Source organism: Octopus sinensis, linkage group LG1, assembly GCF_006345805.1.
Source record: "Octopus sinensis linkage group LG1, ASM634580v1, whole genome shotgun sequence".
NCBI classification, from domain to species: Eukaryota; Metazoa; Mollusca; class Cephalopoda; order Octopoda; family Octopodidae; genus Octopus; species Octopus sinensis.
Window position 1 is genome coordinate 66,434,416 of NC_042997.1, and position 13,252 is coordinate 66,447,667.

Genomic DNA, 13,252 nt, shown 5'->3' on the forward strand with positions numbered 1-13,252 from the left:
TAATCATTTTTTCCTTTGTCATCTCTCTAATGTGTAGTGTGTGTAGTTATAACAATAATAATCCTTGGATGGAATTTATATAAAAAAAGTTCTGTTTAGCCTATTCTGTCTTTCTGTCAGGACAGAAGGAGGCATGTAAGGACGGAGAATCGTGAAGAGGTCACAGGATGTATGATGAAAGATTTCAGACAAAGGACACGAAAAATAAGAATAATAATAAGAAGGCTGAAGTGAACAAGCATAAGGTGCATGTTAATTGGCAAAAAATATGACCATCCCCAAATATAACAATTTCTGTTTCAAAACACAATTTAACATCAGAATTATTACAAAACAAATACATGTGTATGTCTGTCTGTCTGTATGTATGCATGTATGTACAGGGTAAATTGTTGTCATTTTATATTTTTAATTTCATGTATGTGCATTGTTTTGGATTTTGTCAACTACACAGTATAGTAGGGTCAATTGGGAAAAACAGTACCATGACACAATTCACTCCACCAGAAATTTGGAAACAACATACTGTACTGCTTGGCACTCATGCCAGAAGCTCCAATACAAACATTTCGGTGTGTTTGGCTGTCAATCTGGGGACAATGCATGTACCGAGAGTGATAAAAATCAAACATCCAGTCAACTTCATGGTGTTTGGAATGATCACTAGTGATGACGATGTTATGCCTCCATTCATCTTCCTACATGGCCTCAGACTCAACACGGAGGCCTACAAGTACCTGCAGGAAGTAGTGCTGCCCTGGATCAAGAGGGTGGCTGCTGGGAGACTCTATGTCTGGCAACAGGACTCTGCACCATGCCACACAGGCAGGAGAACCCAATCATGGCTGTCAGACAATTTCTGCAACCACATCACCCCTAACATCTGGCCACCTAACTCCCTAGACTGCAATCTCCTTCATTATTATGTGTGGGGCACAGTTGAGCAGGAGACCAACAAAACTCCTTGTACTACCAAAGATGAACTGACGGCAAGGATTATAGCAGTATTCACCAACTTAAACAAGGAGACCGTCCAGAAAAGTTGCAGGAGATTCCAAAGTTGTCTGGAGGCCATAGTTGAAGCCAATGGCGATTTTATTGAATAAATTTACTATTTAGTATTTGAAGATATTTTTATGTAATATTGGTAAATATATCTTGGTCTTTCATCATTCTCAGTCTCCATTTTCCTATAGTTACCCTCATACTGATTGCATATGACCTTTTTTTCCTGCAAGTGTCCATTAGCCAATAACATATCAAGTCCATAGCAGCATGATTGTCTCTCTTGCACACTTACACTAAGGCCTTGAATGCAAAATGTCATTCACTCAGGTCAGTACTGCTCTGACTTATATACAGAGGTCACATTATACACCCAATAGATATACATTTCATACCATTTCTCTCCAATCTCACCAGCTCTTCTATGTTCAATACCCATGTCTTACTAACAAGTAACATCACACACAACCCTTCACACATCTACCACTCCTTCTTCACACAACCTACTGTTGTTTCACTACACTCAACTCCAAAACTAATTTTTTTTTTCATTTTCATCTAGTTTCAGCTCACAAGCTGTGGCCATGCTGGGGCACCGCCATTTGGTGTTGCTACATGATTTTACTTCACGAATGCTTTTTAGCAATTGACATTTGGTGCATGAGAGAGTTTGTTGCAGCTTCCCTCATCTGCACCTCTTGCCATGAAGTTGGTTCATCTGGGACACCTGACAGGAAGAGGTCCAGCTTTATTTATTAGACATAATTTTTTTATGTCTTTTTAATTAGGCATAATCAATTAGCTTCTTCCTTGCCAATAAAGGACCTTTTAGGTAGTTTCTCAAACTTATAGAAATAACAAAAATGAAGCAAAAGATAAAAAAGTGGGGATTAAGCAGCAGAAAATGGGAAAAGGGAGTTCATCCCTGAAAAAATGGTATGTTTAACCGTGCCTTGCAGACATGATTGCAAAAGCATTTGCCACAGAGAATGCCCAGCAACACTTGCTACAACAATCACCCCACCTCACAGGGCTCATTTCTCAGACAGGCTACAGTTATCCTGATTTTGTGGTAGAAACCAGCAGTGCAGGCTCTGAGAACATCTGAGGTCTTGGCAGTAATCATCATAAACTGACAGTAGCCGGTCAGGATCCTATATTTATTTATCTATTTTTCTCTCCTGTATTTCAGGTGGCTGATGCAACAAGGTTGGGGCCAGAGAACATGTCACTGCCCCCCCCCCCGCCCTTGTTATTTTGTCAGAGAGCTCACCATTTCTATGGCTGAGATCTACTGGCTCCAGTTGAGACAGGAAGCTAGCTGCGTCAAGGCCGCTTCTAATTATATCATTCAGAGTAGTGGTGAGCTGGCAGAAACATTAGCACGCCGGGCAAAATGCTTTGTGGTATTTCGTCTGCCGTTATGTTCTGAGTTCAAATTCCGCCAAGATTGACTTTGCCTTTCATCCTTTCGGGGTCAATAAATTAAGTACCAGTTACGCACTGGGCTTGATGTAATCGACTTAATCCCTTTCTCTGTCCTTGTTTGTCCCCTCTATGTTTAGCCCCTTATGGGTAATAAAGAAACACATATCATTCAGAGTAGCATGTTGGAGGAGCTGACCCACACTATGGATGCAGGATAATGGATGCAGGCAGAATTCATCAACTTATCACATAAATTTTGTTTTTGTTGAGAGAGTGAGGCAGAAAGAGATTAATTACATATTCACACTCACTCACATTCATTTGCATACTCTTAGATAGACAATCCCTCCTGATTGGAATAATGATTGCTAAGAAGTTAAAAAGCTATCATTCTTACTTAGAAACGATTGTTGCCTGAGACTAACTGTATTTGAGTTTTTGTTGGTAATTTTTATTTTGTCTGTTTTTAATTATTTTCATAGCCTTGACACAAAATCAAAATCTAGTTTGACATATCGTGTAGTTGTTTGCATCTGTCAGACTGAGTTGTAAATTGAAACTTTATTGATTCGATTAAGGGCTTTAATTTCAGTTCCTTCTAAATAATTCTTTGACACATTCCTTGACATTGATTGAGTTTGTTAAGGTTCAGTTTTGTTATAAATAATCTTTGTTGTAACATACACCCATACACACACACACACGCCCACATGTAAACATATATACATATATGTGTGTGTGTGTGTGTGTGTATATATATATATATATATATGTATTTATGTATATATATATATATATATATGTACATGTGTTTATATATGTATGTATATATATGTGTGTGTGCATACATACATAAGAGCAAAGGAATCTGATGCGCCTCCTCCAAATTCAATCTATTAATGGCATATTGAAAATTGCTAACTCATTCCAAAGATTCTCCATCTGAGATTCTTTAAATGAATATAAGCACAAAACAACTCAACTACATTTTTATAAACCCTGGGAACTGAAAAAGTTATACAATTATCTTATCAACCAGCTTCAACTTCATTAAGAACTCAAATCTCAAAAAAAACATACATATACACACACATACATGCATGCATGTATGATTATCTTGAGATTTAAGTTCTTAATGCAGTTCAAGCTGGTTGCGAACAAAACAGTTCCGCTTTTTAAGTTCCTAAGGTTTGTAAATATGCTGTTGAGTTGTTGTGTACATATTTTCATATAAAGAATGCATGCATTTTATAAATGTTCAGTGTCACATTCATTAAAGTCCTTTTACATAGTTTTTAAATGAAAATTGTTCCCTAGATTAATAGGGTTTTTTTTTTTTATTATTTTGCGTTGTTACTGAAACATGAAATTAATGAATGTAGAATACAGTTACATATATTACAATGAATTCTTTTATGTAATATGAGAGAAATGAGTTAAAAATCGTTTGGTATGTGTCACAGCACTTTTTCTTTTTTACGTCCTCACACCCACTAACTAAATATCATTTATCATTCTTTGTCTAAATTCTAAGGCCTTTTACTTTGTTCTACCTTAAACAAGAGATGTCAACTGCAATTCCTACACTAAGTTTGTCATATATATCTTTTACCTTTTTTCAGTCATTTGACTGCAGTACTTGTTTCTTTTAAGCCTCATACATATTTTATTGATTTCTTTTTGCTGAACTGCTAAGTTTTGGGTACATAAACACACCAATATCGGTTGTCAAGCAGTGGTGTGGTACAGACACAAAGATACACACTCATATGGACATATATATAGTTGTGATACCTGTGCCAGTGACACATAATGAGCACCATCCGAATGTGGCCGTTGCCAGTGCCGCCTCAACTGGCTTCTGTGCCGGTGGCACATAAAAAGCACCATCCGAACATGGCCGATGCCAGCACCACCTCGACTGGCTTCTGTGCCGGTGGCACATAAAAAGCACCAACTGAGCATGGCCGATGCCAGACCCCTCCGGCACCTGTGCAGGTGGCACGTAAAAAGCACCCACTTCACTCGCGGAGTGGTCGGCATTAGGAAGGGCATCCAGCTGTAGAAACACTGCCAGATCAGACTGGAGCCTGGAGCAGCCCCTGGCTCCCCAGACCCCGGTCGAACCATCCAACCCGTGCTAGCGTGGAAAACGGACGTTAAACGATGATGATGATGATGATACATATATATATATATATAAAATTAAATAAGGGTAGAAATTGATATTAATCAATTAAAACCAGTGGCCTAGCATATTTATGCAGATGTTTATGTATTCATATACGTAAGTTATTAACAAGTGAAACTAATTAGTACATAGGTAATCGCTTTTTATTTCATATACTTTCATTTGTCTTGCTTATTTTTACGCTTTGGTTTTTTGCTGAATTTTTTCTTGAGAACATTCTCCGTGGAAAATGGCGATTTTGACGTCTATATCAGGCATACAGGCTGTCTACTTTTAGTGGTAAATCCTCTAAATTTTGTGTATATATATATATATATGTATATATATATATACACACACATATATGACAAGCTTCTTTCAGTTTCCATTTACCAAATCCACTTACACGGCTTTGGTTGGCCTGAGGCTATATTAAAAGACATTTGCTCAAGGTGCCATGCAGTGGAACTGAACCCAGATCCATGTGGTTGGAAAGTAAGCTTCTTACTACACAATCACTGTCTGCATGGACAACAGACATTAAATGATGATGATGATGATGATTGTACTTTTAACCTTTGTAATGTACTTCATACAATATAATCTTGATATTCTTTACAACATAGAGCAGACAGTTGACTACAGTTATCACACTATTGTATGTAGTGAACAAATCTAATCTAAAATAGTTGTCATACTTAACATATACATGTTGTTAATAAGCCAGTTGTATTTGTCCTGAGATGACATCTCTAATGGACTTGCTGTGTTAAAAACAATAAATATCAGAGAGGGTACAGAAATTAACCCCAGCAGCTTTTAGTGAGAGTACCAGATGCATTTCAGATTTTTTAGGCATTTTTAATACATGCATTCACAGCCAACCGCATGTTTGGCTGAAAATTCATTGCTTCTGACATAGGAAAATGTGAACAAAACATTCATTGACGTTGTGAATAGCTGCCTTGTTGATTAAAAGTTTGGTATACGAGGTGGTATCAAAAGGTTCCCGCACTAGTTATGGAATCTGGCTTGGAAGTTGTTTTCCATAAGTGAGTCGAGGACCTTCAGCAATTCACTCTAGATCTCAGCAGAGATGTTAAAACAGTGACCTTTGAGCTGCATTTTCATCTTGGGGAAGAGATGGGAGTCCACAGGTGCTAAATTTGGTGACTAGTAGTTTTGGGCAAGAAACCTGTGAGTAAGGAGAGCTTGGTGAAGAATCCAATTCTTTGCATTCCACAGATCCAGTCGCTTTCACTAGATGTCCTCTCTCAAATGTTTCAAAATGTTGCAGTAGAACTCTCAATTGATGCTCTGGCCCTAGGGACAAATTCTCGATGCACAATATCACATTTCTGGGGGTGATGCTCATGGCAGGTCTTCCAGATCATTCATCGTTTTCCAGAGATATTCTTCTGCTTTTAAAGCACTCATGCCACTCAAAACATTGTGTACAACCCATTGCATTGTTGTTGTCCAATGTCTTTGTAGCAAATTTCCCAATTTTAATGCAAAATTTCACATTGTCTCTTTGTTCCTGTCAAAATCATAGACTACAATATACATGTGATCACAAAAACACAAATTTTACAACTTACGAACTAGACACAGTGATGTCACTCGCCACACTGCCCCATAAAAGTTACTGCTAGCTCTCACTGCGCATGCAACTGTGTGCTGCTATCTGTTGGCACGCTACAGAATTAGTCCAGGAACTTCTTGATATCACTTTGTATTCAGTTGATGTGGTATTTAATTAAAATAGTCTTCCACATATCAGCCTATCAACAATGTGTATACATTATGATTAGGCAGCAAGCTGACAGAAACGTTAGCATGCTGGGCAAAATGCTTAGCAGTATTTCATCTATCTTTACAGTCTGAGCTCAAATGCCACCGAAGTCAACTTTGCCTTTCATTCTTTCAGGGTCAATAAGTTAAGTACCAGTTGCATACTGGAGTCAATCTAATCGACTGGCCCCCTCCCAAAAAATTTCGGGCTTTGAACCTAGAGTAGAAAAGATTGTGGTATGTTGATGGTTGTTCTGATTAAATACTGCTTAAGTTGTGTCTACCAGATTTATATTTATAATCTGTTCTCTCTGTTATTTACCTTTTACATAATACCTTTCTACAGCATGGTGACACTTCAGCCGATGTGAGGACTTCAAGCACTGCTTCCCATACTGATAACATCCGTTCCATTTATGGACCTTCTGTAGCCAGGTAAGAATCACTCTTAACCATGCTTGCATGCAAAAACAAGTTGGAGAATTACTTTAGTGTGATGGCATCACAACTGTCCAGGATAGAGTAGATGCATGGTTGAAATCCTGTAGGGAGCTATTTTTTCTGTCCAAGAGGTTTTTTTTTTACTAAATGTATTTTGAGCTATTATTTATAGGTACATTGGCATTCAAGATAACTTACAGAGATTTATTTTCATGTGTGTGCACATGTGTACATGCTGTTTTTGCTATTTTTGCTTTCTATATGTGTCTGTGTGTGGTACAAACAATTCAAGATTAAAAATAATAACAATGTGCAACTATCCGTGTATATATATATATATATATATAATTAATCAATATAGGGTGGCAAAAAATTTTGTAGAATTTTTTTGCCACCAGCGGCCTAGTGGGAAAAAATTAAATAGTCATAGACCATCATATAAGAAATTACAGGGTAAATGTTTTTTTAATTTTCTCCTGATTTGCGGAATTAATGTTATTTTGCGGTTGAAGCTTTGGCTGTTATTTCTAGTGGGTGAATGGCCTATTATGGCCGTTCCTTGATTGTGATATATATATATATATATATAAAACCCATCAAGCAAAGTAAAATCGCAGTCATGGCAGATACTGGTGTCACGCAAGTGGCATGTAAAAACACCCATTACATTCTCGGAGCAGTTGGTTTTAGGAAGGGCATCCAGCAGTAGAAACCATGCAGACTCAGACTGGAGTCTGGTGCAGCCTTCCAGCTTGCCAGCCCTGGTCAAACTATCCAACACATGCTAGCATGGACAACGGACGCTAAATGATGATGATGATATATATGTATATCTGTGTGTGTGTGGGTGTATATATATATATATATATGTATGTTTGTATATATTCTTATTGATATTTAGTAGAAGTAACAGAGTGACTCAAGGTCTGAGGGTTTCATGCATTAGCACTTGCCAAGCTAGTTGCAGGTTGAAGACCTGTGAGTTTATGTAGCTGGTAATAAAGATATTTCCCTCTGGATTGTTCTAGGTCGAATTTTAAAATCATAATAATGTCATGTGGGTAATTCAAATAGTTTTCTCATTATGTCGTTCGGTAAGCAAGCATAGATAAATAAGTAAGCAAAGTAATAAAGAGAGAGAAAACGTGTGTGTGTGTGTGTGTCCTTATCTTGTCATCACATGATTGTTATAAATGATTGTCATTCATACTTGTAATGTCTCTCATTTCATTTCCAATGTTCTGTGAAAACATGTTTGCTTATGGGGAAATGTTACTTTGCTTGGAAACAGTTAAGGGTTGGCAACAGCAAGGGTAGCCAGCTGGAGAAAATCTGGTGCGATAAACTCTATCCTACCCGTGCACGCATGGATAAGGGGACATTAAAAAATGATGATGATGATGTGTGTGTGCATCTTGTAGTAAAACATGTAAACATTGATAAGGAATCTCATAGACTAGTGTTTTTTTTTAATGAAAATCATTTGTGATGTTTGTTCCACCCGAGTTGCACAGATAACCTCTTGTTGCTCTCCTTATGACTGACTCATTGGAAACCTTTAACCATCACATGGCTATCACATCTACTTGATCAAAGGGGCAGATGCATAATTTGGTTTTCATGTCTTCATCATTTGCTAAATTTGAACAGATGGTAGGGTATTGTGAGGAACATGGTAAGGGTAGCAGGTAGGGAGGAAAGTAAGATGTTTATTCCATGTTAAGTATTACCATGTTCCTAATTTTCTCCCAAAATAATCATTGTTGTATTTGTGTTCCATTCCTGCTAGGGAACTGTTGGAGGTCCAGCATGAAGACGAGAAGCTCAAGTTTAAAATGCATGGTTTCTGTACCAATGCTAATTATTCTACCAAGAAGTGTATTTTCCTCTTGTTCATTAACCGTAAGTATCTCTCTCTCTCTCTCTCTCTCTCTCATTACCTATCTACATATTTATCTTATTATTGCTTTCTATATCTCTCCATTTCTTTTTCTTGTTCTCTCACTCTTTCCATATATATGTGTGAATGTATGTATATTTATGTTTATGTATGTAGGTATGTATACAAGCCCTCTTATTCACCACTTACTAAAAAAGAGTGATGAGAAAGTATCAAGCCATTTATCCTAAGGGGATAAATGGCTTGAGGGGAAAAATCATTAAATTCAATTGAGATAAGTTCTGAGCATTAAAAGAACAAAAGTGGAGGGCGTCAAACTCCATGCGACAACTTGGCCTTCAATACATCACACAAAGCCAAATTAACCCAAAACAACTGTGGCATTTGTTACATAATTTTCATTTGCTCCTGATATGTTTTTGTGTCTTTTAACACATTATGTTTATTAGAGACTTTATATCAGGACAAATACCGCAATAAATTTGGCTTTCTGCATTATGTATGATACACAGATTACTGTTTTTTTATAATTATCTTAAAAAGATAATGCCTTGCATGGCCACTGTACAATGACTGAAATCAGTAAACGGATAAAGATTTAAGTGTTATATTATAGCAGGGATCTTGAACTTATGGCATTTCAACGTCGCTGTTCAAATCTATGGAAAAATACCTCTTACTTTATAAGTTCTCAATTAACAAGAGATAATTAGCAATAAATGAGCTTGTAAAAGTGAGAACTACCGATGTATAACAGAAATGGTAGAGCGTCCAATAAGATGCTTGTTTTTAAATTCTGAGCACAAATCCTTCTGATGTCAATTTTACCTTCCATTCTCATTATCAAGAATTGGAATAAGTTTAGTTGATTATACCTTCCTATATAAATTTATGGCCTTCTGCTAAAGTTAATCAATATTGACAGGGGAAAAAAATCAGTCTTTCATGTAACCAAACACATCATGTACTTGATTAGTTATTATTAGTTATTGGTATTTCATATATACTGGCTTTGGCTAACTATTTCTTTTCAGATTTCATTATTATTATTTTTTATTATTATTATTATTATTATTATTATTCAGTAGTTTTATTTTTATAGCGTGCTTTCACTTCACTACCAAGCGCAGCTCTGTGTGCCTTGGGTATGTGCTGTGATTTGTTGTGATGCTCTGATGGTTATTGTATGGAAAGTGTTCTGCGTAGGATGTGTGCAGTGCCTAGTAGTGCAATTTTCTGTATGTTATATGTGTTTGTAAGTCCTGGTGTTTTTGTTATGTATTTGTCTGAATATTTTTTTATCATGCCTAATGCACCTACTATGATAGGAATTGTTTCTGTTTTCAGGTTCCACATTCTAGTTACCTCTATTTCCAGGTCTTTGTATTTTGAGAGTTTCTCCATTTCTTTTAGAGAAACGTTGTCATCTGCCGGTATTGATACATCAATTAGAAAGCATTTTTTTTCTTCATGATCTCTGACAACTATATCTGGTCTGTTGGCTTTAATTTCTCTATCTGTGTGTATCGGCATATCCCAGAGTATGGTTGCTTTCTCGTTTTCTGTGACCTTTTCTGGTGTATGCCTATACCATCTTTTTTCTGTTGTTATTCCATAATGTTGGCATAGCTTCCAATGTATGTAGGTTCCAACTCTGTCATGTCTGTGAATATATTCCTTCTTAGCCAGGACTGGGCAGCTAGAGATAATATGATTTATTGTTTCTTGTCCATCTCCACATATTCTGTAGTTACTTGTAATATTTCTTTTCATTACATGTTTTTGGTAATTTCTGATGGGGAGGCTTTGGTCTTGTGCTGCAATTAAAAATCCCTCTGTTTCTGCTTTGAGTCCTGAGCTTCTCAACCATTGCTGGGATTTTTCTTTGTCTATTTCTTTTGCGTTTAGTTTAGTGCAGTATTTACCATGAAGGGGTTTTTCTTGCCATCGTTTTATCATGGCTCGTTGCTGTTCTATTTTTAGTTTGGATTTCATTTGTTTTATAGCTTTTGTTGTTTCTTCATCGTCTTCTTCTTCTTCTTTGTGTTTATTAGGTGGTATGATTTCTTGTTTGTATTTGTCAGCTTCCTTAAATACTGAGAACAGTTTTTTGTTTTGCTCGTGTTTTGCTGCTATCTGGATCAGTTTTCCTTCCTTCTGAAGTAGGTATTTTTGCAGTCCGATGGTGGTTATTTTATAGTAGTTTTCCAGCTGTATAAGGCCTCTACCACCTTCTATACGTTGTATATATAGTCTTTCTATGTCAGATTTTGGGTGATGCATCCTAGATCCTGTCAATATTTTTCTTGTTTTCCTATCTATTTTGGACAGTTCATTCCGTGTCCAGTTAAGGATATTGTAGCTGTAACTTATAACTGAGACAGCTAAAGTGTTGATACCTATTATCTTGTTTTTAGCATTGAGCTCTGTTTTTAGTATTGATCTAACTCATCTATAATATTCTTTTTTTATTTTCTCTTTTATTTGTGTGTGTTGTGTCTTATCTAGTTCATGGATTCCTAAGTATTTGTAAGTTTGGCTTTGGTCTAATTCTTTTATTTCATTGGTTTTATCTAGTGTGATGTTGTTACTCTTAACTAGTTTTCCTCTTTTCATGGTTACTTTGGCGCATTTTTCTAATCCAAATTTCATATCTATTTCTTTGGTAAATCCATGAACTGTCTTTAATAGTGTTTCCAGCTGTTTGTCATTTGCAGCGTATAGTTTTAGGTCATCCATATATAAAAGGTGGCTGATCGTTTTGCCGTAACATTTATATCCGCATCCAGTTCTATTTAGCATATCAGATAGAGGTGACAGTGCCAAGCAGAAAAGGAGTGGAGAGAGCGTGTCTCCCTGGAATATTCCTCTTCTAATGGGGATGTCTTTGGTTTTCATGAGTCCCTCTTTTATTTGGAGGTGTAGGACTGTTTGCCATTTATTCATAGAGTGCTCTATGAATTTTATGATTGTTGGTGCTACTTTGTTAATGGCTAGTGTTTCGAGGATCCATGTGTGTGGGATGCTATCAAACGCCTTTTTGTAGTCAATCCAGGCCATACTGAGGCCTTTCTTCTTTCTGTGGCTGTCTTCAGTTACGGCTTTATTAATCATTAGTTGATCTTTACAGCCATATGAGCCCTTGCGGCATCCTTTCTGCTCTTCTGGAACAGTTTGTTTTCGTCCAGGTGCTTGTTCAGCCTTTGCGATATCACTGCAGTAAATGCCTTGAACATAGTAGGGAGGCAGGTTATTGGTCTGTAGTTTTCTGGTTTTGTTGTTTCATTTGATTTGGGAATTAAGATGGTTTTCCCCTTCGTGAGCCATTCAGGCATTGTCTCTGGCTCTGCTAGTATGCTGTTATTATTATTATTATTATTATTATTATTATTGATAATAATAAAAATAATAATAATAATAATAAGGCTATGAGTGGGCAAAATGGTTGGCATGTTAGGTAGAATGCATCTGCCTTTACATTCTGAGTTCAAATTCCACTGAGGTTCACTTTGCCTTTCATCCTTTCGTAGTCAGTAAAATAAGTCCAAGTTGATCACTTGAGTTGATTTAATTGACTTAACCCCACCCACTAGATTGACTTCAATTTTCATCCTTCTAGAATCTATAAAGAAAGAACTATTTCGGTGCGCTGTACTGAGAACAGTCTCTGAGCTGCATTAAAGAGGCCAAGAAAGTAGCACGTCAAGCGCTTTTGCGGGCACTGAAGCAGCCAATACACGACCTTTAGTCATGATCCCACTGATCCTTTCTCCACCACTCTGTGAATTTGCTAAAATAAGAATAACCATGAGCCAGTGAGAAAGCCTCTATATGACTTACTTGGCCTGCTACAAAAAGCAGCCAAATCTATTTCAAATCACACCTTACAACATTAGAAATGGTAGGACACATTGGATAATAAATCCATTGATATACTGTGTCTGATAAAGGAAAAAATAACAGGACAGTCATGGCTGGAATATCTTTGATTATAGGTTTACTCAGTTCCAGCTGACCTGCAGCTAAGCAACAACAACCACACCACATCATACCATGTCATATGACATGATTCTACCATGTGGTTTGTACATATGAACCAGCCTTCACTTTTCTGTTTATAACCTTTGAAAACTAGATGGCAGAACCTCACACTAGCTGACCAATGAAAGCACATCTAGTTATACAACCTCCTGAAAGCAGGCCCACCAAGCAAGTGTCTACGTCAGTGGTTCTCAACCATTTTTGACCTGTGCACCCCTTTGATTCCTATCTTGCTCTACTGGACCCCAATAAACATTCAATGTTTAACCCTTTAGCATTCAGATTATTCTGTCTAATGTGAAGCTTATTTATTCACCTTGTCTTGAATTAATCAGGCATCTTTCAGCTTCAAGATTTTGATGATGCAATTATTTATTATTAAAATGACATTATAGGGTAGATGTGAAGGGCCAGATCTGGCCTGTTTGAACATAAAACAGGTAGAATTTTTGGGCCTGATACACCTGGTTTAA

At 36.9% G+C, this 13,252-nt stretch overlaps 1 protein-coding gene across 2 annotated transcripts in view; it reads left to right on the forward strand.

The window, feature by feature from the left end:
- The window catches only part of LOC115211578 (DNA mismatch repair protein Mlh1), a 186,704-nt gene that overhangs the window by 140,952 nt on the left and 32,500 nt on the right, over positions 1-13,252 (forward strand). For both annotated transcript variants that reach the window (XM_036501661.1, XM_029780133.2), the window contains exons 8-9: positions 6,744-6,832; positions 8,628-8,740. In XM_036501661.1, coding sequence (XP_036357554.1) covers positions 6,744-6,832; positions 8,628-8,740 — 202 coding nt within the window. The remainder of the gene's footprint in view (positions 1-6,743; positions 6,833-8,627; positions 8,741-13,252) is intronic.